Genomic DNA, 27249 nt, shown 5'->3' with positions numbered 1-27249 from the left:
GCTGTCAGAATAACATTGGAACACGATGCGATTTTTTTTTAAATCTCGAGAATGAATCCCCCTACCCCCTGCTTAGAAACACTATGAATGAAGTACCGCGCAAGTTGCTATATAAAAGGATGGGCTGGTCAGTTTATCGCTTTGTGGATATATCTGGATCAGTCTGGATCAGTGGGTGAAGAAAGGATTCATTAGGCCTTACAGGTGTTTGTTGAATATGTCTGGTTTTCCATACCTAACAATATTATACTAGATACTTCTGTCATTACCAGCAACGAGTTGCTCAGCAGAGAGGATTATGAGTAAAGTAAAGATTGTAAAAAATAGACTAAGAAGCAGCATAGGAGATGTATGGCTCTCCGACATGCTTGTCCTTTCTTCCGAAAAAGACATTTTAGAATGCATTCCCAACAGCGATATTATAGACAAGTTTGCTTTGTCGAATGAGCAACGAAAAAAATTATTACTCTATAAAGAACATCAACGGTAGGTTAATGTCACCACCACGACGAGTAATAATTTAATCCAACAACATCATTCCTGTAAAAAAAAAAAAAAAAAAAAAGTATGAGCGGCCTTAAAAAGAAGTGAAATCACAAAAATGAGCGCCAAGTTCTGGTGAACAACAGTTACAAACACTCAAGGAATCACTTTCAAATTTAGATTTGAAACTTGCCTATGTTGTCTGTTGAAAATTATAAAGTAGTTTGACATAGTTGTGAGCTAGTGGTAACCATACAGGCAACAGCCAAGTTTCAAATCTAAATTCGAAGTGAGCCAGTGAGTGTTTGTAACTGTTGTCCACCAGAACTTGGCGCCTATTTTTGTGATTTCAATTCTTTTTAAGGCCACTCGTACTTGGCTCTTTTACAGGAATGTTTTTTGTTGGATATCACTTCTTTTTGTAGGCTAATTTCGAGGATAACATTTTCTTTTGGTATCAAACTCAATAACTTGTAACTTGCGTCTTACTTTTCATGTACAAGGGAATTATATCAATATTTTGTAAAGAAAAAAATAATACTACTAATTGAAAAAAATACCTGTACCATACACAGTGTGTAGAACTTTTTATACCCTTCAATATCCTTATAGAACATATTTAGTATTGTATACTACCAAGACTACTAATAAAAGTAATGCCATTTTTATAATTACCCTGCCCCTACTACTATTACAAGCATTCTATAATACTACTACAGGAAATAAAAACAACAAAAATAACAATTACTAGTACTATAAAAACTACTGCTACACTGGGCAATTGTTTTTAGAGGACTTGAGTTTTGAGGAGGGAAGAGATTATTAGTTATGGGTGGAGTACGCCATCAGCTTTGGGAGGGATGGGCACCCCTGCCTCGAACCACATATAGAATACGACGTGTATTGCAAGCAGCCTGCAGGAAAATCTTTTTGTGCTTTTGCTGCAATTAGTTTCGTTTGTCAATAGTGTCCATATACATTTTCTGATTATTTTGCCAAACAAATACATAAAGATGATACTTGTTGAAAGAATGCTACTCCATGATGAACAACGAATGGTGGGGAAAACGTACTCGCTCTCAGAAAGGCCTAAACACTACAAATAAAATATTGTTGTGTCTGTTTTTTCTTTAAATAATAATCAACTATGATAGTGAAAGATAAAGCAGATGAAAGATAATAATCCTTTTCATAGAATTCAATATCGAGCTTCAATCTCAATATATCAGTTCGCAATTCCAGTGCTACTAGCTCTTTTATATTTATCCCTTGATTTTCTTTCTACATTTGTTAAAAAAATAAAAAGATTTGTTTCCACCTTCAATGATAGGGAACTTGTTTGTGATAAAGACAAGACTAGTTTTCATATCAAAACTCTGATAACTAAGTAAATGAAACAGTTGTTCGCTACTGTTCGAAAATTGAATTCTTGTATTTGACAACAATCAAGCGATTCATTCATTCATACATATATTAATGTATAAAAGTGGTCAAGATTAAAAAAAAAATAGCAGAAAATTCAGGCTTTTAAAAATAAATTTTAATTCTAAAGGTATCTTAAAAATTAGTACATTTTCAATTAAAGCGTGAAATACACAGAAATATTAACAAAAAACCTATCATAGTTGTATCTTAAAAATCAATCCTCATATAAGTACTATCTTTCATGGCAATATAGTTGGATCCCTTTTAGGTTTTCGTACTGGGTATTTTCTTGTAATTACAGACGCGTCTGCTTTTATGACTTGAATTCTTGCTGTATCACATAACTTGGGCTCCCTTTTCTTGAAATATGAATTGTTTTCTTGTTCTGTGTCTGTATGTGTAGATGACGTATTTCTCACAAGTTGTACGAACTCCCAAATATCGTCCGCTAGTAGCTTGGGTTCCTCAAGGGCTGCAAAATGACCTCCTCTTGGCATATCTGTATATTTAATAAGTTTATTGTAGCGGCGTCGAAGAAATTTTTCAGGCATTGGTGCAATTTCATGAGGAAATATTGCACATGCAGTTGGAACGTTCACCAATAAGCTAAAGAAAGATAAGATATAATTAATATGTTTCAGTGTATGAGACTAAAATCAACTGCACTGTAAAATTTATTTTAACCATTTTTTAAAGATCAGAATCCTACAATCGTAAGCTGGTTAAACATTATGACAAGTATTTGAATTTACATGGCGACTATAATGAAAAATAGAGCACAAATGAACATTTAAGATGTAAGTAAAAGAAAAGCGTATCTATGAGTTTTTTTTTTAATTTACAGCCAAACGGGGGTTATTTTCCAAATTTTCCTCATATTTGTAATTTCATTCATATGAAGTTAGTTAAATTCTAGATAAATAGACAAACAAAAACCAATACTAATTAACGAAAAGATTCAGAAAAGAAGTTGAAATATTTACCTATCAAAATCATATTCAAGAAACTTTCTATTAAAAGTTTCACTGTAAAGTCTCATCGAAGTAGTTATTGAGGATGTAACCCAATAAATCATGATATTATCTAGTAGTGTATCGATATTATAAGATCTTGGCAACCCTCCATCTGTGAGATTCTTAAATGAAGGATTCGTCCATGTAGAAAATTTCTCTAATATATAGGCAGCAAGACCCACTGGTGAATCGGACAAAGCAATACCTGTAATATTTCAACGTCATTTAATCATGAAACCAGTACAGTACATAGAACTCATAGTAAGTATTAAAATTATGTTCATTTGTTTTATCATAGAAATACAGTAACCAAAATAATATTAAATTTCAAAGAAAAGAAAAGAAAAGAAAAGAGAAAATTCTTCTATTCTGTGACAAACCTTACATTCGCAGGAAGAAAAGAATTCAGAAGAGATCCTGAGTAAGGACTAAAGAGCTAAATTAAAATCCTCTAAGAACTTCCAACGATATTGTTTTTTGTTGTTGTTGTTGTTGTTGTTGTTGTTTATGATAAGATCTTTCAACTACAAATAATTAAATCACATTACCACCACAACAAAAATATTACAAGTTAAATATTTAAAACTTTGAGTTTCAAACTTAGAAAGAATGGATGTCAATTCCTGGAAGGATTAATTAAAACTTCCAATATATGGTTACATGTTATATGATCTTTCTTTGCAGTTTTAACACTTATGGGTGTAAATTTGATTGCTGATTGATTGGGAAAAATATTGTTTTCTCTTCTGCTTGAACTTGATATTCTATCTAAAGTTCAATTATCCTACGAATCATTAATTAACTAAAATACACAGTATATAAAGAATTCTATAGTTTTTAACTACCAACTAAAAGTTCTTAAAATATACCCGAAATTTTAAAAATGAGTGCCCTACAAAATTCAGAGAGCTCCTCTACTCTGTCATTGGCTGTAAAGAAAAATAGAAAAAAAGAGATGATTCTAGTATGAGAAAATTGTTTCTCGTCTGTAGATAATGTAAATATTATATTTTAGCAGAGGTATTCATTATGGACTGATTAGAGAACTTTCGAGTTGAAGTTATTACTTAAAAACTATCAAAAAGATTAATCGATAACGTACATATTATCACAGTTAAGTTTGTGAGTCTATATGATATACCTAAGTACATAACAAATGAAACCGAAGTTGTGTGTCGTCTTTTGACGACAAAAAGGCTGAACCAGTTGAAATGAATTTTTAAAGATAGTTGCCACTTGGGTCGATCTGGGTTCTTATCATTTTATTTTGATTGAAATAAATGCCCTAAGAAGTAAAATAGACTTCAAATTGTTTGCCAAAAACAAATTATCTTACGAGTTCATGATATTATGGCAATGATACTAAACATAATAACTGCTTGTTAAAAATAAATGGACATGTGCTCCAGCGATTTCGTAAATTTTGCTTGTAAAGGGGAGAAAGAGGGTAAATTGTACAATATAAGAAAATTATATTTGCAATTTTGTATTCATAAAATCAACAATGTGTGGAAACGGCTGAGAATAATTCGAAATAGTACTTGGCTGGAGCTTGTTTTTTATAATTTCTCCTTAATTGAAATAGGTATCCTAAGGAAGAGGAAGGTAATCAACTTCTTTTCCCCTTAAAAATATAGTATCTCAGCAGAAGTCCTGAAGTTAGCAACTCAGCACATAAACTCCCCATACATCTTTCAGTGTTTTCGAAAATTTCGTTTCTTAAGGAGGGAAAAGGCCAATTTCTGTAACGTTGCAATCTCCGGTTTTGTTTTCATAAAATGCCGAATATAAGGATTTGCTTAAGTTGAAATTGTGAATATAAGTATATAAATACCTTATTAAGAATAAGCTTTGTATTTCAACGTTTTCGGAAATTCCGCTAATAAGGGACTGGGACATTTCTACAATATTCAAATTTCTGATTTTAATTTTATAAAATGGTCAATGTGAGGATTTGCTGGAACTGGAGGATGTGAAATTTAGTATACGATGCTCATTTAGAAATTATCCTATATTAATTCTCTTCTTCTTCTTCTTTTTGGCACAAACAAATGTAGTTAGGGAGAAATAGTTTGATGCATATGTGTAAATGATCTTAATGAGCATTCTTGTTTGTTTCCCAGCGTGCAGAAGCAGTCAGTCACTGGTATACCGCCGATAAATGAGGAGGTGTAACTAAACGGCGTCGGAATTTCATTTTCTGACAAAACGACTAAACTTGGACAACGTTTCTGCATTAAATTTTGTGTCAAGCTTAGAGAATCCCAAATGGGAACGATCTGCAAAATCAAACAGGCCTTCAGGAATAATACCATGAGCATTTCATGGATTAAATGTGGACAATAGATTGAGACTTTCTAGGTCAAACACTATATTCTCTAGTTCGTCTCAGACTCCCTATTCTTTCCCCAAGTTCAAATTGCCTTTGAATGGAACCAAGTTTCAGTCCAAAGAAGGCATCATACAGAACGCAACTGACAAGCTCTGTGCAATCACAAAAGAGGCATTCCAGCTGCTTCCCACAGTGCATCACCAAAGAGGCATCGGCTTCATCCTAGAAGGATTGAAGAATAATAAAAAATGTTAACAGTACAGCTCCGTGACTCATCAAGTGTGCCGGTCACGCACACTGGAGGTAGGTCAAAAAAATATGATGGCCACACCCTCGTCTTGCAGTACCATGGTAACAGGTTGGGCTATGTCTGCATTTTGCATCACCAAATCAATCTGGTATCGAGCAGTAATGGTATGAAGTTCCATTGGATTCACTCCTACTCGTGTCTAATATGCATCGATGAATCTTTCACAAGCAAACTGTATACCGCGGCCGGTTGTGGTCCTTTACTAAAGATATTCGACATGGAGCCACATTCCAATAGTATAAAGTGCGACCGTTTTGGCACATTTCCTCTAGGAGCACGATGTTCCACTGCTCCCTTTTCCGACTCTTTCATGTGATCTCTCTCTAATTGAATACATTTGATCCAACATTGCAGAATACCTCGCGTAACAGACCTCCCTTAGACACAGTTGATTACCTATGGCAATGTGTTCAATGTGTTATGGCAATGTGCATGACTTGGTATATGCCAAGAGGATGTTAAAGCTGTCATCCTCTCTATGTCCCTTAGTGACACAACCATTCACAACACCAGTGGAGCATCCACGCATTAAAAACCTCTGTATTATCTGCTAGAGTCTCTTGGTGCTGTCCTACAAAACGGCAAACATTTTACATCTTTGTCTTAAGATACACATCTGTTTTGTTTGAGGTTGTTATCTCCTTCTTAATTGATTTTAATGTCCAGCAGTGTAAACCTTACTCTAAATCCATCAGACCCTATTTAAGAAACAATTGGATATATTTCTTATGAACAAAAATTAAACCTCTGAATTCGAACATTACAAATCTCTGTTCCCTTGTAAATATTTGTTTAGAAATTACGACATGCTGCGTTATGTATTTTGCGGCACAAAGTCACTAGTTTGTATAACAGTTAGTTCCACGGACTGGTAATTAATAAAATATTCGTGTACGCATGAGAAGTATAAACTTGTGAAATTAGACTTTATTGAAGCTGTATAGACCCCTTACTAGTTTAATAGTTCTAAAAAGTTCATTCATATTTCGAAAAGTTAGCGTGTGAATTTTTCTTGCGGGTACTTCTGGTGAGTGAGAGGATACATGTATTTTTCGGTATGGACTCAGTTGTCTGAAATTACTGGAATTAAGGAGTGGCAAAGTCCAGTCTAGAAAAACTCAAATAATGGCGAGAAAATATGCCAACCTCACAACTATATATATACTGGCGTGAGCTGTAACGTCAGAGAGTTATCAGCCAACTAAAAACACTTACCGTAAGCGAACTGTAACGCCAAGTAACTATCACAAAATAAAAACAATTTGGCGTTCGTGAACTCTAACGCCAGGTAGTTATCACCAAATAGAAAGTATCTGGAGTTCATGAGCTGTAACAACAAAGGGTTATCGTTCAACCAAAGGCGATCTGGCATTCGTGAGCTGTAATGCCAGGGACTTATCACCCAACTAAAAACAGTTTGGCGTTCGTGGGCTATAATGTCAGGGAGTTAAATTAGTAAGTTTGACAAACAAGTCCCAAAATAAAAATCTGTGTAAGAATAAACGACGTCTCTCCATGGCAGGAGCTACCTTTTCCACTTAACAAGTAGAGACTAGCACTTTGGATACGGTACTTCACAGTGATACTTATACTTACCAATAGTGTCCGGTTTCGTTGCTTGTTCATGAACATAACCGGTCTCTTCTAAGAGGAAACCAAATTTTTCATACAGAGGATACAACTTTTTAACATCTTTCATCTCGAAAAACAATCTTGGAAAAATACTAGCCACTAATCGTGCCACTGTGGAACTCTCCGTTTTAATGGAACACATGTTGGAATGAAGACCACGAACACTGAAAAAAAAATCAAGTGTTGTAAATAATTAGTTGAACGAAATTTGAACGTATTACAGTGATTCGGATTTCACTGTAAAATGTAAGTTCGCAACTCATATAGCCTCAGTGCTGAAAAGGAACTTTAATATCTAATAATCAATAAAAATAAGCTAAGTCAAAGACATACTAGTATAGTAGGGTCACAACAGCAGACACACCATTATTTAAAATTACATTTTGGAAAAGTTTATTTAAGAGAACTGTTAAATTTCTCCTCATTAACAAGACGTATTGTCTTTGGGTCACACTTCCAGTCATTCTGATTTCTGTTTTTCCAGCTTCTCTCTCAGTTTCAGAAGGAAAGTGATGAGGTCGTATCTGTAATATTAAGACATTGACCTACCGTAACTTATGGCCAAGATATTCTTTTCATTTTATGTTCACAAAATTTCTGGAAGTTTATACTTTTAAAAAATGAAAAAAAAGACGGAAATTGCATCAGACCTATTGGCTGATTGGGTTGGACTTTAACTTTCCCTTTCAGCGGCAAGGCTATATGAGAACGGAACCTACTGATCATATACCAATATATAATTAAAATGAAGCAAAATAAGTATGAAATAATAATAAAAAAGAAAAAAAACTATTTAATGTGGAATCTGAACCACTACTCGGGTTTGTATCCGAGGCAAATCCCAGAAAACAAACATGAAACTACACGCACATTAGCCACTCGCCCGTACATGTGGTATTGTCACAAAGAATCTAACCCATGACTTCCACGCGATAGGCGTTGAAACTAACCGTTAAACTATTAATCACTTAATTTCCTTTTAAGGGTATTTTGCCCCTATTAAACTCCGTCATTCAGTTCACGGGAATTTTAGTAGTAATTAAATAATAATAATGGAAAATCAGAGAAACTTATATCAGATTCCTTGAATCCTAATTTACTTGACTTCAATCTCTGAAGCCTGCAACTTCTTTCGCCTTATGTTAAGTTCTCGATACTTACGATAAACGATTGAGCACTAGATAGCGTCACTGCATTCTTTTACGCTCTTAGTTTTCCTCCAAATTTATGTATTTATTGATTGATTGATTTGTATTTAAGATCATTTTTTAGTAATGAAGTAGTGAAGTTACATAAAACGAGACCTACAGTTTAAAGCTGCATCTAAACCACTGCAGTGTTTTCGATGCTCTCCCACCCAAAATTATACTCACAAGTAAACCTTACGTTTGGGTGAATCGAGTTGCTGACTGAGACACATATGAGAAAGCAGTACTAAATGTGGTCATTATTTCAATGAAGTTGTAGGTGCGAAGCTCCAGGGGTTTATGAGATACAGCTACCAGAACATCACATGGAAGTACAGAATAGTCTGCATACAGTTGGAGGTAAAAGCCCTGTAAGACCTCTTGTAAAGACTAAAGGTGAATAACAAATATATGGGTACATATTAGGACTAGGGGGAAGTCATGTAGTAAGGGTATACCTGACGGCGGCCATCTTGAAATCCGCCATTTTGAATTAAGGTTAAGTTTTTAAAATAGGAATAGGGTCATGTGATACATGATTTAAGGCGCAAATTTAATCAGAAGAACAATGGTGACGTTAATTTTGATTCACGCGCAATTGGTAAAAAGTTACAGGGAAATTAAATATTGTTGCAGCATATGTATTAGTCCTTTACCCCACCTTGTAAATTTTGTGTTAATGATAATAATTAAATAAAAAGCAGGTGGATAAATATTAGGTCTATGGTAAGAGTTGCCTTTATGGCGGCCATATTCAAATCCGCCATTTTGAATCAGACAAAAGTTTTAAACAAAACACATAACATTGACACCTTATTAATAGCAAATTTTACCATAAATCCAACGGTATAACCATTTTTGCTTTATCATTAACCAGCACAAAATTAAAGGGGAATAGAGTAATGCAATAGATGACTTCGGGCTTGAAGTTAATCAGAAATACAATGGTGGCGTTATACCGTTGGATTTATGGTAAAATTTGCTATTAATAAGGTGTCAATGTTATGCGTTTTGTTTAAAACTTTTGTCTGATTCAAAATGGCGGATTTGAACATGGCCGCCATAAAGGCAACTCTTACCATAGACCTAATATTTATCCACCTGGTTTTTATTTAATTATTATCATTAACACAAAATTTACAAGGTGGGGTAAAGGACTAATACATATGCTGCAACAATATTTAATTTCCCTGTAACTTTTTACCAATTGCGCGTGAATCAAAATTAACGTCACCATTGTTCTTCTGATTAAATTTGCGCCTTAAATCATGTATCACATGACCCTATTCCTATTTTAAAAACTTAACCTTAATTCAAAATGGCGGATTTCAAGATGGCCGCCGTCAGGTATACCCTTACTACATGACTTCCCCCTAGTCCTAATATGTACCCATATATTTGTTATTCACCTTTAGTCTTTACAAGAGGTCTTACAGGGCTTTTACCTCCAACTGTATGCAGACTATTCTATACTTCCATGTGATGTTCTGGTAGCTGTATCTCCTAAACCCTTGGAGCTTCGCACCTACAACTTCACTGAAATACTGACCACATTTAGTACTACTTTCTCATATGTGTCTCAGTCAGCAACTCGATTCACCCAAACGTAAGGTTTACTTGTCAGAAGCATCCTCCAAAGACATGAACATTTTCCAGTTTTTTTGAAAAGTTTTTTAAAACACATAAGAAATATACAGGCCCGCAACTAGAGGGGGGCTAGGGGGCCTGGCCTCCCCTAAACTTTTCGTGGCCCCTCCAGACCTCAATACAAAATGCTATCATTAATACAAAAAAAAAAAAAATAGATATTTGTAAGAGAAGTTTTAAAAACTTGGCCCCCCTAACTTATTCATGCCTCCCAAACCTCTGTGGCTGGTTTCGGGCCTGGAAATGTATGCACCCATTCTTTCCTTTTATCGCTTTATTTTGAAACCATCCGTCTTCTTTAGCCTAAATGACATAATCGTGGTACGTTAAAGACTTCATTTTATTTTTACATACTCGGTCAATACTCCAGCTGGTTCATTTTATTTTTACATACTCGGTCAATACTCCAGCTGGTCGATTTCCAGTAACATCTAAGAATCATGGAAATCATTTTTTAATCTGTAACAGTGTTCAAAGTTGCTATGCCTATTATTGTTTGAAGTAATATTGCGACAAAAGGAGAACTGAAAATTTAATGCCTTATTTCGTTAAACATTTCCTCTGTTACAGAGCTACTTAGGTTATTTTGAATTTTGGTTCAACAAATAGTTTGCAACTTCCAAATAACTTCTTACAATCAAATTTATAAGTTCAATGTAGTTGCTCTTTCTTGTTCATTGACTTACTTCTCTTTCTCTCTATGTCTTCAAATAATCCAATTCCTGCTTTTGCTTATAAAGAAAAGATCTTTGGCACTAATCTGACATTTTCTTTTTTCGTTTCTGTTTATATTTTCATTATTTTTAAATATCACAGGAATGTTATTAATGTACTTGACCACCAATCATTGTGCAATCTTACGCAGTACTTGGATGAAAATAGTTTCAGAACTATTCATGACATCCAGTATTTACCAAAAAATGATCACTGAATTTTGAGACATTGCAAAGGACTTTTCATAACAAAATGAACATGACTAATAAGACTATCACTTGATGAACACTCAGTTAACTATTTCTTAGACTATTATGGTGACCATTTAGAAAATGCTTAGTGCAAAATTTTATTTTTATTTCAAATTCTGTAAGGTACGAGATAAGCCTACCATTTAAAATAGCCATACATTATTATAGAGATCAGTGAACTAAAAGGATACCATTTCACTTGATCTATCATACATTGGCTGGTTCATTTCTGTGCAAGATGAAATTCCAAATTCGTAAACCTAGAACAGCTACCACTCATCTGTTCCGCTCCCGTCTTATTTGCACAAGTTTAACTAGCATTATGGAAACCTAAGCCTTCCAGGTTTTTTTTATTTTAAAAAATGATACAATATCACATACAACGTTATACAAAAGGATGGACAAATTCCTTTATTCCTTAGCAAATTTAAATAAACAAATTGAAGTGTATGAAGCTCTGAATTCCACTATGTTCAATACAGTGGATGGAACAGGTCAAACACACATCTTCCCCTGGCTTTCTCCGTTCTTGCTATATTCGCATCTGCTCGAGTTCACTCGGAATAAAACATTCTTCGCACCACCGCCAATAACTGAATATTGAAGGCGTTGTACCCTTGCAGAATAGATTATATGGAGCTTGAATGCAGTAAAGCAGCGATGGTACTTTTACCTCCCAGAAAATGCAGGGTTTACAGTAATATAAATCTTACTTTGGATGTGCTCAAAAGGGAGGGAACAGTCCATGCTTTCCATGAGGATAGACTGCGCGTCGTAATCTGGAGCTGAACACCACAGACGACTCAGCTATGGATCCCGGCTACTAGGTCAGTAAGAACGGTTTTCTAACTTATCATACTCGTTCGTATAATTTGAATAATGCCACTAGATTTTAAATTTGTTTGGACAATTTAACGTATTATGGTATATCCGATAATATTGCATTCGTCTGCAAATAATACGCAATATTAATACTAATACCGTCTCAGATTCGCTAGTGCTCCTCTCATTTGCAGTTATGTCTGCGGACGCTACTGGCAATGGTGAGGAGACAATACTTCAAATACAGTGTTACCTGCGTACTCAGTAGACTTTTGTAACTTTCTGCATAGAACTCATTCATGTTTCGATTTGTACATTTCAAATAACAAACAGCTGAATGTGTGACTGTAAACCGTGAAAGTTGGCAGCACCGCGAGCAGTTGACGGACCGAACCGCTGAGGATAACTTGTCTCATATAATATGTAATTAGAAACGCAATCACCGCAGATTGTAACTACTACCGGTTGTCTTTCCAGAGGTACACTCCACCATTGATAAAATAACTAATTTAACTGAAAGTAATTATAAAACGCGAAGAACGAACAACCACTTCCGTAACCGCTAAGATAAAAGGGTCTTTATTGTTAGCCTGCTTTACGTTTCAAGTATGAATTAACTACATAATACGGAACATACACTGAAACATTCCACACTGTTCTAACTACTCCATATGGTGTCACAAGTATTGAATTGGGAACATTGCCATTAGAAAGTCTTCTTTCTCACAGTTGACTCAGACTGGTTGTCTGTGCAAATCGGCTCACGAATGCCACCTCACATAATTCGAATTCGATCACTGGATCAGGGGCAAGAATATATGGTTGATCTGGGAAACATAATAGTTACGGTTCGATGGCAAATATACATTTTTATTATTTACATTTAAAAACTTCGGTCATATAAGAAATCCTACGTTTCTTTAATTTTCTTCTGTTCGTCTTGAAATAAATACAGTTAAATCTTTGCAATCCGGCCATGCTGCTTTTCTGGTGAACTTTGTGCTAGTGTGAATGGGGAAGAATATGTCATTTCAGGTTTTTGAACGCTAAGCAGAACGATATGCATCTACGTATAAATGCCTTTGTTTCAGATATATTTCCTAATATTAGGAAATCTTGGTATTCCGACATAACCAGGATCAGAATAAGGTCAAGTGCCCAAATATCGTCCCCCCTCCCATTATATTTTTCGGTTTTCTGGCAAGGTAATTGATTAAAAAAATATGTTGTACCACCTATAGTTAGTATAAACATTGCTTTTAGACAAGTTTTATACACAATGTGGAGAAACTTTGTTTACTGAAGTTATTAATAAAAAGTGTTTAATAAAGTGTCTAAATACCATCCCCCTTTGTTTTCTTAATATAAAGAAGCAGAATGAGGTGAAAAACAGTGAAATGAAAAAATAACTTTTATTTTGTTTTCTATAAGTCTTATTTTGAGAACACGTAAATCGATGCTTCAGTTTAATAAGCGAACTGAAGTCTGAAAACTGTTTATATTGAAAATATAAAGAAAAATGGCAAAGTTTCGTTTAAAAAAATATTAATTTTGGTGCCACGTTCATCATAGAAATCGAGAATCACGTTTCTCCATACAAACAGATAAACTGTTTACTTTCTTCAGATGAAGAACACGCTTCGTGACACCACACAAAATACTTAATGCACCTAATCCACTTTGTCTCCACTTTATTCTGTGAAAAGAGTTTTCTACACATTAGGTAGGTTGCGTCATTGTTGCTGTCTTCCTCATCAGTGGAAACACATTGCACTGCTGTGTCTTCAATGTCACTTTCAGTTGATGAGCTTGAGGAAAGACTTCTCATCCTTTGTCGAAGGCCAATATTCTTCTTCGAAATTTTTCTTTGTTTCTGTATTCAAGATGTAGAGGGTCTAGCAGCAGTAGATGGTTGTTCCTGCTTTTCTTGAACATTACGTTTCCTATGCAATGTAGACTGAACACTGCTTTGTTGGAGTGATTTCTGTTTCTTTTTCTTATCTGATTCCATGATTGTTTCTTTGTGCGATGAACCAGTGACCAACAATGCAGTTCCAGCCCTTTTTGATGTTGAGGGAATGGTCACTGGGACTGCCCTAATATTTTTGGGACTGATGATTTCACGAATATTGGGAATCACATGTTTGTTAGAAAGTGAAATGTTCAAATGCAGTTCTGGCCTGCTTGCTCTTTCCTCCATAGCTATTTCTTGATGGTCTCTTGCCTCCTGTTTCCTTGTAAGAAACCGAGCGCCAGTAAAAATGTCCGGATTGAAAGAGTGAATACCCGTCTTTCTGAAGTCACTTACTGCAATTTCCAACGAAGCAGTACGCAGATATCTCTCTGAAAGAGTGAAGCAACTTGCAATTTGCAAACTATCCGTCCAGAGTGATCTGCAAACCAGTTTTCTATAGCCTGCGCATAACAGGTCTTGAACGGGAACATGAAAGGTGAATTAATTAACTGTAATTTACGCATGGAATGTGGTGGTAAGCAAACAACTAATATTACCACTTCTCGCACACGGTCAACAACTTCAATGCTCCTTGTGTGGGAATGATGACCGTCCAGTATTGAGACTAGTGGACGCATTTTCGAAGATCGCACTGTGCTCCAGCCATGTCAGAAATAATGGTTCAGTGTTCGAACTTGATTCACTGCAACCACCAATAGAACCTAGTGATACTTCATCTAAAACATCCGCCTGCTACTTCTTTTGTAGAAATATCAAAAGAGGTGGCACAAACTGGCCAGCTGGTATTGTTGCCCTTTTCTCAGTAGATGCTAAAAACTTGTGTACCTACTTCTTTCCTTTTGTTGTAACAACTTTAGACGACTTACGCTGCACGACAGATATACCGGTGTCATTCACATTGTACATACGTGTTGGATCAAAATTTATCTTCTGCAATTCACCTTTGAGTATCGCCAAAAATGTTTGAACATTTTCTTTGTTGAACCCTTGTATTCTAGCCAAAGACAAATTCTGTGGTTTTCTCATTGTTAATTCTGGATGTCTCTTCAGATGGAAATCGTAGGGTCCCTTACAGCCTTAATAGCAGCAATCATATCCTCTTCTTTCCACTTCTTGCGGTTCCTCATCTGATAAATGCAAGAAGAATATTTAGGTCGTAATATAGTCCCCGGGATGGTATTCGGAACCTAATAGGGGGACGGAATTCAGGTATACAAACACTGTGAACATGACAGGATTTTTCTTGACAATGATCGCCACTACAGTGTATCCAGTGGTGCTATTCAGCCGGTTCGCACCGGTTCGAGCGAACCGGTTGTTAAACCTATATATATACAGAGAGAGAAAGAACCGGTTGTTAAAAGTTAGAATAGCACCACTGAGTGTATCCGTAGTTTCTAACTTACATATAATACTATAATCTACGGAAAATACTATAACTGATAGAAAACAACATATTCTGAGTGGAGCTTTCACCGTGTGAAGTTGCTATCAAGAATTGTTTTCGGATCGACTAAAATGATAAAAACACTACAATTGCAGTGTAACTGACTTGCACTTGCAGCAGCACTTTCTATCGAAGATAGAGTGGGGGACGGATATCGGGCACTTGACTTTATATACCAAATTAGGGAAAGTTACCTGTATATAACTTTTAGGAATAAGTTAAATAACGAAGAAATTACTCACTCGTTGCTGTAGAGTATGGCCATATAGTCACCAATAACAGCTCCCCAATCACCACCTTGCACAAAGAACTTCTGAAATCCAAGCCGTTTCATCAGCTTTTTCATAATGACTGCAACTTCTGGTGCTCCAAGTCCTTGCTTCGTTGTAGCATCAGAAAACCCGTATCCTGGTAACGAAGGACAAATCACCTCAAAGACAAAATCGACGTCCGGTCTTTTCTTTGTTAACAAAGGAATTATTTCGTAAAATTCTCGTACTGAGCCTGGCCATCCATGCAGCATAAGCAAAGGAATCACAGTGACTGAATCCTTTACATCAGGTTTTACGTGAATATAATGGATCCCCAATCCAGATATATTGGTTTTGAAATGGGGATACTTGTTAAGGTACTCTTCTCTTTCTCGCCAATTATACCGCAATAGCCAGTAGTTTACAACCACTTCCAAATACTCCGTGTTGATTCCGTAATTAAACTTAGCATCTTTCAGAGGAGGAACCATCCGATGCGTTCTTTGAAGCTTCTTTTTAAGGTTATGGAGGATCTGCAAAGAAATCAAATATCAAAGATCAGGTGTTTCCTTATTAAGTTTTTGTAAAATATTGAGCTTTCTTTCAAAATGATCCATTGTAACGTAAAAGTTTTATCACTACGCATTTTACTTATTTATATCTTGATATGAGGCGTTGAGAATGGTCAAAGCTAATTCAACGAAAGCTTGTTTTGTGAAAATGGACTTTGAAGGATCAAAATAAGCATCTATTTATTTTGAAACCGTGTTTGCTAAAAGAAAGTGGAACGACTTCCATTATATGCACGAGAACTGGTTGCCATAGAGCAGTTCGGTATTAGTACTCGAACAACTTAAGTATAATTTCCAAACGTTCAACTTGCACGTAGCTTTTGTTCAGTTCTTCCTTACTACCCGAAACGTCTCATACGTTTTATACTATTTATAAATTTTCTATACAACGTTAGGGGGAATTTAATTATACCCTCTCAAATAATTCATTGAAGAAACATGGAGATACAGAACTTCTTAATGGTGATCGTCTTCTCCTTTAACATACATCGACTGAGCACTGGTTTATGATACGGTCATTTCGCAATTGCGAATACTCTGGCTCGCGCGGACTCAGACTCACTATCGTCAAAGGGCTCGCGCTTACTAACCTCAATGGGGCTCATACTGCCTCAGAGTCACACTCACTGGAGCTCGGGTTCGGTATCCTCAGTGGGGCTTGCACTACCTCGATCTCTTGACTGCTAATGGTTCGGGTTCAAACTCGTTCCTAATCACGTGAACTCATTCTCTAGCTCGCTATCGAATGTTGAGTTCGAGGCCGATTGAGCCCGAGAACTGAACTAGTGTGCTTGGACATCTCGACCATTTCTCATTAATTGACCTTGTTGCCAGGTGATACTAAGCGTGCACTCAAGTAGTATATAGCTATAAGGTCTAGGTAGTCTAGCCTGTCAATTAGTACTTAGAGTTGCCGCGTGATGAGTGAACACCAAAGTTTATTAGTGTTTGATAAAGGTCAGATCATGGGGCCCGAAGGGCTGGCGGCTCGGTTGTGTAAACGGCTGAACTAATATCCATATGTAATGAAGCAGCTATAGTTAAAATGTATTCAAGTTGATATCAACACGGTAAGTAATGAACCATTGAGCTCTACGAAAAGATAAGAGTGACGTAAGTATAAATGCACTTTTACATACATGATAAGACAAAGAAGGTCCTTGCCGTTGTTCTTGTCCTACATTATAGGCTGCGGCTGCAATGCTTTATCCAACCATAAACGTAAACACTCTCCTGCCATTCTTTTTTGGTACTCAAGTACTACTTAGTATTTAAGAAACATTATTTGAGATTAAATAAGTATCAGTCACGTGTACACCAAGGGAAGGAGTTTACTTTGTATGGTGTGATATTTTGTCAAATAATATGGAAACTGGAAGTGGCAGTAGACTTTTACCACTTCCGGCGTTAGTAGAGAGATTATAACGTAAATGAATTGTTTTCACGGGACGCTTAATTGATTTAATAGAACAGCTTTTCGCTATCTATTGCCGTTTTTACTCTATAACGATATACGTTAAAACGGGAATGGTGGATTTCTGCCACTTCTGGTTTGGATAAAGAGTCAAGAAAGAGGATGGTACTTGTTCTTAGAACGCTAAATCAATTCCCAAAAAAGACTTCTCAGTATCTATTACTGTTTTGGCTCTATACGATTCAAATGTTAAAACTGGAAATGGTTCGATGATAGATTACCTACATCTAAGAACTGTGTTCTTAACTTCTGAGCCTCTACATGCTGGCCAAAAGAGATGATAATCTATCAAATAGTTATTGAGACTGTTTGTCTCCTGGAAGGTCGGACACATGGACAGAGAGGGTAAATAGGTGTTTTGGCATATAAGGATATTTTGGTTGGTAAATCAAACTCTTTATGAATAGGAGGTTGTACAATCATCCAACCTAAGGCAGCAACCGCACCTGATATGTAAATTCAGTTATATAACAATTACTCAATAGATGTTAGGTTTTCTGTGAGTACGCATATCATATAGGTTGGATCACTTTTTTGTCCTAAGAATAGCGTTTCTATGTAACATTTATGAACTACTTTTGCCTATGTATTTTTAAGATTATACACATGAAAATTCATCATAGGATAAACCTTAACACGAACATTAATTTAACATACCTTATCAGGGACACTGATTGTAAATTGTTGTATGCATTCTGATTCGTTCTTCTTGATTCCAGGTCCCCACCAAGTATCATTTACTTTAGGTATTACTGGAGTCGGTGGTAGGAAGAAATAGAGTCCTATAGCGCTTAAAATGCCGAAAACAAGGACCAACTTCATTAGAAATCTTCGTTGCTAGAAAATAATTTTAAAAATACGTAAACGTTTTAAAGAGCAACGGAATTATTTTGCTAGAAGACACAAATATGGATATTTCTTGTGATACACTAATATCATTTTGTTGCATATGTTTACTTAGGCCAAAGTTACTGCTTTCTCATCACTTCCTGATATTATTTCAAAATAGTCTTAAGTCTCTAGTGCTTATACTAGCGATGCTGTGCGTTATAGAAAACAAAGGTTTCTTCTTCAATTGGAGATTTCAACGCGAAAACCTTTGCTAGTTCAACTCTTGAGGGAAATCGTCTATATACCTAGGTTTTAAAATGCTAGGTTTATAAGTTTATGACCAAGAAAAGTTTATTTACTTGTGGAAGTTTGTGTGTTTATGGCCAATTCTTTTGACAATGGGACTAACACCGTGTGCATGGGTTTTCTCGGGGTTCTCCCGTTTCCTCCCACTTTCTTCATTCCACCATTTCATTCATTACTCATCATCACAGTCTCTTTTAGCCTAACCGGCATAACGTAAAACTCATTTCATTTCATTTCATTTTTTTCTTTTGACAACGATATCTCGGAAACCGCAAGCTCTAGAAAGATGCTGTTTTCACTGATCGATTGCAAATTTTGTGTAGATTGTTCAGTTCTAATTGATTTTTTTAAATGGTCGTTATTTCTTTATTACATTTTTTAGGAGTACACTGGAAGTATTGAAATTTTAAAAATATCATATCCTACGAGTTATATATCCAACACTCCACATTTGTATACGGAGTTAGTATAGCTTTCTGGTGTTTGTTTCATGGCCAAATGATAATGAAAAATGAAGGATATTCATTTCTCCATTCTAAGATGAATCTTTATTGTTTGGAGTATTTTGTCCAATGAACACCATATATACCTGACGTTGTAATTAATTATGTGTCTAATGTATTTGCTTACCACATATTACAAGAAGAAAGAAAACAATGATCATACATGAATTAGAAACTCCAACCACAAGTAGGCTCAAATCTTGCAAACGGTGCGAGATATTGAAAAAATAATCGAAAAAATCTCCCCTTTATGATACTCCTTACGATTTTTTTTTTATCAAGACACCCTTCACTTGTGTCTATAAAGGCACATGTACCTAGGTACAGATGTTGTGAGGAATGACGAGGAAACTCATGCTCATATGTGAATGATGCGCTGTGTAGAAAGCGCAGGTTCAGCTAGTAGCGATAAAAATCGAACTTTTATAACTAAAGGAATAACGCACTTTATATAGATTAATAATTAGCACATCGAATTACCGTTTATCACTTAGTCTGCAGCTATTAGTGTATGATTTTTATTGATCTGACTTTTCTCAAGATCCGCCATTGTCACCAATTTTAATTCCAAGCAACCAGTAACTCTTAAGCTTCCAAGAAGACACAAATATGTGAAACTTTCCCTGAAACATACTCTTTAATTTGAGTGTAAATTTGTCCCTTTATTCCTGAGCAACGTAAACTAAAAGCAATATCCCACACTGGTAAGCCATAGAAAAAATGGTGGTAATAGTTGTTATGGAAATTCATTTTTTAATAAGATTAGGTGAATCATCGTTTCGACAAATTTTCAATCCCAAATAACAGAAGTAAGTTTCTAATCTCAAAACAAAACACACCCTATACTTTACAAAAATCAGTTTTTTTTTTCGCAAAATTCTCCCGAAACATATACTGTTTTAAAATTGTAGTTTTGGCTAAAATCACTCATACATTGTCCATTGACTTTAAATCCTAGCAGTTATGATTATTGGGAACCACCAGACACAAATATATGCCACGTTCCATCAACTTCGTTATATTTGTTATGAAATTTACCGTGAAGCTTTTTTAAATGAAAAATACGCATTGAGATTAAATTATGAGATATTAATTATACCAAAGCTACGAGAATTGTGAGAAACCCTCATACATATAAACCAAATTGTATGGAAATCGAATATATTTTACGAAAGTTATAGTAGTAGGCCCCCGCGTTGGCCCGAATGACTCATCCTCACTCTCTTTTATGACCGGGGTGAAAGGTCAATGACCTGGCCCGGGGTCAATGACCTAGGGGTACCTAGGACCACCCCCTCTAAATTTTGGCAGGGGTACCTTGGCCCACCCCCTAAATTTTGGCAGGGGTACATAGGACCACCCCCCTTAAATTTCGGAAATTGCCAAATCTAAAAATTGGGTGTGGTAGCCTAGGACCACAGTATGTACCTCTATTAGTATTGGGTGTCTATGTCGTTCCCTTTTATGGGTAAAAAATTGCCAAAAATTCAAATTTCGGGGGTTTTTGACCTAATTTATCCCCTTTGATGAGGTGTTATTACCTTATATAGTTATATGGGCGTATACAGGGGTACATTACCTTTCATAACATATGGGTATATTAATGCACCCCTTGAAAAATTTGGGAGGGGTACCTTGGCCCACCCCTTAAATTTTGGAAATTGCCCAATTTCAACATTGGGTATTATAGTATAGGACCCTAATATGTATTATGATAAATTTGGGTGGTCCACCTCATTCCCTTCTAGGGATACAAAATTGCCAAAACTATAAACGTAAGCAATACGTTATACCACGTGTTTGGTTTTCGGCCTCATTTATCTCCTTGGATGAGGTCCTATTACCTTATATAGTTATATGGGCGTATACAGGGGTCCATTCCCTTTCATAAGACATGGGTATATTAATGCACCCCTTTAAATTTTTGGGAGGGGTACCTTGGCCCACCCCTTAAATTTTGGAAATTGCCCAATTTCAACACTGGGTATTATAGTATAGGACCCTAATATGTATTAGGTTAAATTTGGGCGGTCCACCTCATTCCCTTTTAGGGGTACAAAATTGCTAAAATATAAACGTAAGCAATACGTTATACCACGTGTTTGGTTTTTGGTCGATTTTATCCCCCTTGATGAGGTGTTATTATCCTATATAGTTATATGGTCATGTATAGGGGTCCATTACCTTTCATAAGATATGGGTATATTTGTGCACTCCTTTAAAAATTTGGGAGGGGTACTTTGGCCCACCCCTTAAATTTTGGAAATTGCCCAATTTAAACATTTGGTATTATAGTACCGGATCCTAACATGTATTATGATAAATTTGGGTGGTCCACCTCGTTCCCTTCTAGGGGTACAAAATTGCCAAAATATAAACGTAAGCAATACGTTATACCACGTGTTTGGTTTTTGGTCGATTTTATCCCCTTTGATGAGGTGTTATTATCCTATATAGTTATATGGTCATGTATAGGGGTCCATTACCTTTCATAAGATATGGGTATATTTGTGCACTCCTTTAAAAATTTGGGAGGGGTACTTTGGCCCACCCCTTAAATTTTGGAAATTGCCCAATTTAAACATTTGGTATTATAGTACCGGATCCTAACATGTATTATGATAAATTTGGGTGGTCCACCTCGTTCCCTTCTAGGGGTACAAAATTGTCAAAATATAAACGTAAGCAATACGTTGTACCACGTGTTTGGTCTTTTGGCCCAATTTATCCTCTTGGATGAGGTCCTATTACCTTATATGGTTATATGGTTATGTATAGGGGTCTATTCCCTATCATAAGACATAGGTACATTTGTGCACTCCTTTAAAAATTTGGGAGGGATACTTTGGCCCACCCCTTAAATTTTAGAAATTGCTCATTTTATATATTTGGTATTATAGTACTGGACCCTAATATGTATTATGATAAATTTGGGTGGTCCACCTCGTTCCCTTCTAGGGGTACAAAATTGCCAAAATATAAACGTAAGCAATACGTAGTACCACGTGTTTGGTTTTTTTGTCGATTTTATTTCCTTTGATGAGGTGTTATTATCCTATATAGTTATATGGTCATATATAGGAGTCCATTACCTTTCATAAGATATGGGTATGTTTGTACACTCCTTTAAAAATTTGGGAGGGGTACTTTGGCCCACCCCTTAAATTTTGGAAATTGCCCAATTTAAACATTTGGTATTATAGTACTGGACCCTAACATGTATTATGATAAATTTGGGTGGTCCACCTCGTTCCCTTTTAGGGGTACAAAATTGCCAAAATATAAACGTAAGCATTACGTTGTACCACGTGTTTGGTTTTTGACCTAATTTATTCCTTTGGATGAGGTCCTATTATCTTATATGGTAATGTATAGGTGTTCATTCCCTATCATAAGACATAGGTACATTGATGCACCCCGGGAGGGGATTCGGTATCATAGTACATGACTCAACATGTATTATGATAAATTTGGGTGGTCCACATCGTTCTCTTTTAGGGGTACAAAATTGCTAAAATATAAACATAAGCAATATGTTGTACCATGTGTTTGGTTTTTGGCCCAATTTCTCCCCTTTGAGGAGGTTCTATTACCTTATATGGTTATATGGTCATGTATATAGGTTCATTTCCTATCATAAGATATGGGTACATTGATGCATCCTTTAAAAATTTGGGAGGGGTATCTTGGCTCATCCACTCGGTTTTAGAAATTGTTTAATATAAGCATTTGGTATCATAGTACAAGTCTCCAATATGTACCACTATAAATTTGGATGGTCCACATCGTTCCCTTTTCATAGGTAAAGAACTACCAAAAATCAAATTTCGGAGGTTATTGACCTCTATTTATCATGTTATATGGATATGTACAGAGGTTTATTACCTTTATATGTTTATGTTCCCTTTTAAATTTGGGAATTATCAAATAACAAAATTCGGTAAACGTTTTCTAAGCCCCATTGTAGATGTTGATGTTCCTCTTATGGCCAAATATTCAAAATTTAAATGTTATTGACCGGCTTTATTATTGAATAAGTACAGGATTTATTACTTTTTTCATAAGACACAGGTGTATTTGTGTACCAATCTTAAATTTTGGAAGGGGTACATTTCTTATTGTCGTATCAATAATTGGTAATTGGATAGTATCTCATTCATTGGGTAAATCATTATGATCACGTGATCGGTTATTGACCTATGATGGGATTAGGAGTCCAGGACATTGGTACATTGAAACTTTGTAGGATAATTTGATAATGCGTCATTGGTTTTGATTATTCCCGCCAAATATAAACGTAAGCAAGACGTTGTACCACGTGATTGTCCTTGATGAGGTAGTGTACAGGGATTCATTTCCTTTGTTGTGGTACTTCTTAAGTTTGAGTACACACACACACTTCTAGAAAACAGTTGGTTCTACTCAGGTAAACAATTGACGGACATTATTGACCTTATTGAACATATAATGATATGATTAACTCTAAGACTTAGGTATATCAAGAGAAGTATTCTTTAAATTTGGGAATGGTGATAAACAGAATTTTAACATAAGGTGTGAAATTTGAAACAATACATTGAACTTTAGTCACAGCTCATAGTCTAAGATCATTGGTGGTGATTGATTTGAAATCTGATAGCTAACCTTATTGAATCTTATGACTCATAGACGAAAGGCAATACATGCTACAACACTGACAAAGTTATTGTTAATGCAATTTGATTGGATGATCACTATCTTTCCTGCAATCTGATTGGTTGATCACTATCTTTCGTGCAATCTGATAGGTTGATGAGTTTTAAATCTTTTTCTGCATTCAGTTTTGTTTTAACATTTAAAAAATTTGAAACTTTGGTTTGACATTTTTTCGTTTCCAAATTTTTTGTTTAAAATTTTTTGTTTCGAAATTTTTTGTTTGAAAATTTTGTTTCAAAATTTTGTTTGAAACTTTTCGTTTGAAATTTTTGTTTGAAAAATTTTTGTTCGAAAATTTTGTTTAAAATTTTTTGTTTGTAAATTTTTGTTTCAAAATTTTTTTTTGTTTAAAATTTTTTCGTTTGAAATTTTCCGTTTCCAAAATTTTTTCTGTTTAAAAAATTTTTGTTTGAACAGTTTTGTTTGGAAAATTTTGTTTCAAATTTTTTTTTTGAAAATTTTTGTTTGAAATTTTTTTTTGAAATTTTTGTTTGACATTTTAAAAGTTTGTGCACTCATTAGTAAAGAACTGGAACTGTTTAGAACTAAAACCTCTGGCAACATTGTGGTGCACGTCAGAACATGATAATGCAACGTCGTCAGTTTTGCATCATATATAAGTATCGTTCGAGTTAGTATTCATGATAACGTCATCATGGCTACTTGTCTGCAGTTTCTAAACACGCGTGATGTGATGAAATCATTTACCAAGATTACTGATTTACAACAGAATGTACCTTATAGAATCTTAGCTAGCCAAATGATCCCTACAAAGTTTGGATTAAGAATCGTAGTGAAGCTTGAAAATGATAAGAATATAATTTTACCAGCAAGATATTTACCCATGGAAGCATCAAAACAAGAAGAACTGCTGCGTTTCTTAAATACTGGATCTGTATCTTTATGTTACAAAGGATTCTTGGGTCGAAGTCATCAACTTGAATTTAGTACACAGCCAGATTCGTCAGCAAATCATGAATTCAAACGTCAGCACATTTCTTTCCAATGACGTCAGCTGTAGTTGTATGAATTTGGTTGGTCGGCATGACGTCAGCAACTGTGATGAAATCATGAATTCAAACGTCAGCACATTCCTTACCAATGACGTCAGCAATAACTATAAACCAGCAAATACAGTGTCATCCCACGAAATCATTTGAGCAAGTGCTTTTCAGGAGGAAAGATGTGTACTTCTAACGATAAAGAATTCATCTTCGCAAGCTATTATCCAATAAATATATTTCAAACAAAACATGTGATGATTGGTATCAGTGCTAGAACATTTGAACCTGTGATTCGATTGGGCAAAGCAGAACAATTTGGTGTACAACTGACCTGTGAAGAATGGCAAATATTATGTTCACGAATCGACCAAATGAATGATTATTTTCATGATGAGCTAAATGTGACCATAGTCAAATCATTAGGCTCAAATCATGAAGTGGTGCTGCGTACAGTCCTCGAAGAGAAGATGGTGCTGTTACGTAAGAAGAGTACATTTCATGTCCCTCACAACATGGTGTATCTAACACAAACTGAATGGAACAAATTCATCAGCGTATTTCAGTGCGCGAAACATGCAGTGGAAGTGTGCAACAAAACAAGTATATTCCTGAAAAAGTACTATTTTGAAAAATGTGTTATGCATATTGTACAACATGTATCTAGATATTGTGATGGTTGTCAACATCGTTCTTGGGTGCATAACTGTATTGATAAACAGTTTATTTGTGATCAAATGGACATTTAGTTTCCACCAATTGATATTGCATTAGACCTTAAAAGACTTCAATTGGAATTAAAATTATATGCTAAAGACAAACTAGTGCAAGAAGTTCAAAATACATTGTATCGACAATATCCAGAACCACTATCTGGTATGGATGTATGTGGAGTGTAATAAAATGATCCATTTCAATGAATTGTGTTTTTTCAAGTACAACCCCAGGTTCTGACGTGTACTATTGCACCACAATGTTGTCAAAGGTTTTTGTTCTAAACAGTTCCAGTTCTTTACTAATAAGTGCACAAACTTTTAAAAATGTCAACTCAAACTTTGAAACAAAAATTTCAAACAAAAATCTTTGAAACAAAATTTTGAAACGAAAAAAAATTCAAACAAAAAATTTCAAACGAAAAAAATTCAAACAAAATTTTGAAGCGAAAAAATTTCAAACAAAATTTTGAAACAAAAAATTTCAAACAAAAAAATTGGAAACGAAAAATTTCAAACAAAAAATTTTAAACAAAATTTTCGAACAAAAATTTTTCAAACAAAAATTTCAAACGAAAAGTTTCAAACAAAATTTTGAAACAAAATTTTCAAACAAAAATTTCGAAACAAAAAATTTGGAAACGAAAAAATGTCAAACCAAAGTTTCAAATTTTTTAAATGTTAAAACAAAACTGAATGCAGAAAAAGATTTAAAACTCATCAACCTATCAGATTGCACGAAAGATAGTGATCAACCAATCAGATTGCAGGAAAGATAGTGATCATCCAATCAAATTGCATTAACAATAACTTTGTCAGTGTTGTAGCATGTATTGCCTTTCGTCTATGAGTCATAAGATTCAATAAGGTTAGCTATCAGATTTCAAATCAATCACCACCAATGATCTTAGACTATGAGCTGTGACTAAAGTTCAATGTATTGTTTCAAATTTCACACCTTATGTTAAAATTCTGTTTATCACCATTCCCAAATTTAAAGAATACTTCTCTTGATATACCTAAGTCTTAGAGTTAATCATATCATTATATGTTCAATAAGGTCAATAATGTCCGTCAATTGTTTACCTGAGTAGAACCAACTGTTTTCTAGAAGTGTGTGTGTGTACTCAAACTTAAGAAGTACCACAACAAAGGAAATGAATCCCTGTACACTACCTCATCAAGGACAATCACGTGGTACAACGTCTTGCTTACGTTTATATTTGGCGGGAATAATCAAAACCAATGACGCATTATCAAATTATCCTACAAAGTTTCAATGTACCAATGTCCTGGACTCCTAATCCCATCATAGGTCAATAACCGATCACGTGATCATAATGATTTACCCAATGAATGAGATACTATCCAATTACCAATTATTGATACGACAATAAGAAATGTACCCCTTCCAAAATTTAAGATTGGTACACAAATACACCTGTGTCTTATGAAAAAAGTAATAAATCCTGTACTTATTCAATAATAAAGCCGGTCAATAACATTTAAATTTTGAATATTTGGCCATAAGAGGAACATCAACATCTACAATGGGGCTTAGAAAACGTTTACCGAATTTTGTTATTTGATAATTCCCAAATTTAAAAGGGAACATAAACATATAAAGGTAATAAACCTCTGTACATATCCATATAACATGATAAA

General features: G+C 35.1%; 1 protein-coding gene across 3 annotated transcripts in view; it reads right to left on the bottom strand.

Annotated features, from left to right (window-relative positions):
• Nucleotides 1-2001: 2001 nt before the first annotated feature.
• Nucleotides 2002-27249, bottom strand: part of LOC145680429 (juvenile hormone epoxide hydrolase 1-like) — a 54425-nt gene continuing 29177 nt past the window's right edge. For all 3 annotated transcript variants that reach the window (XM_081750950.1, XM_081750949.1, XM_081750952.1), the window contains exons 3-7: nucleotides 18193-18372; nucleotides 15481-16022; nucleotides 7160-7359; nucleotides 2892-3126; nucleotides 2002-2514 (exon numbers count right to left, since the gene is read on the bottom strand). In XM_081750950.1, coding sequence (XP_081607076.1) covers nucleotides 2148-2514; nucleotides 2892-3126; nucleotides 7160-7359; nucleotides 15481-16022; nucleotides 18193-18372 — 1524 coding nt within the window. In that variant the 3' untranslated portion in view covers nucleotides 2002-2147. The remainder of the gene's footprint in view (nucleotides 2515-2891; nucleotides 3127-7159; nucleotides 7360-15480; nucleotides 16023-18192; nucleotides 18373-27249) is intronic.

The sequence above is a fragment of the Thermobia domestica genome, chromosome 3 (assembly GCF_964235325.1).
Source record: "Thermobia domestica chromosome 3, izTheDome1.hap1.1, whole genome shotgun sequence".
Classification (NCBI taxonomy): domain Eukaryota; kingdom Metazoa; phylum Arthropoda; class Insecta; order Zygentoma; family Lepismatidae; genus Thermobia; species Thermobia domestica.
The sequence above is the reverse complement of the archived record's forward strand: the minus strand, read 5'-3'. Positions and strand labels throughout refer to the sequence as shown.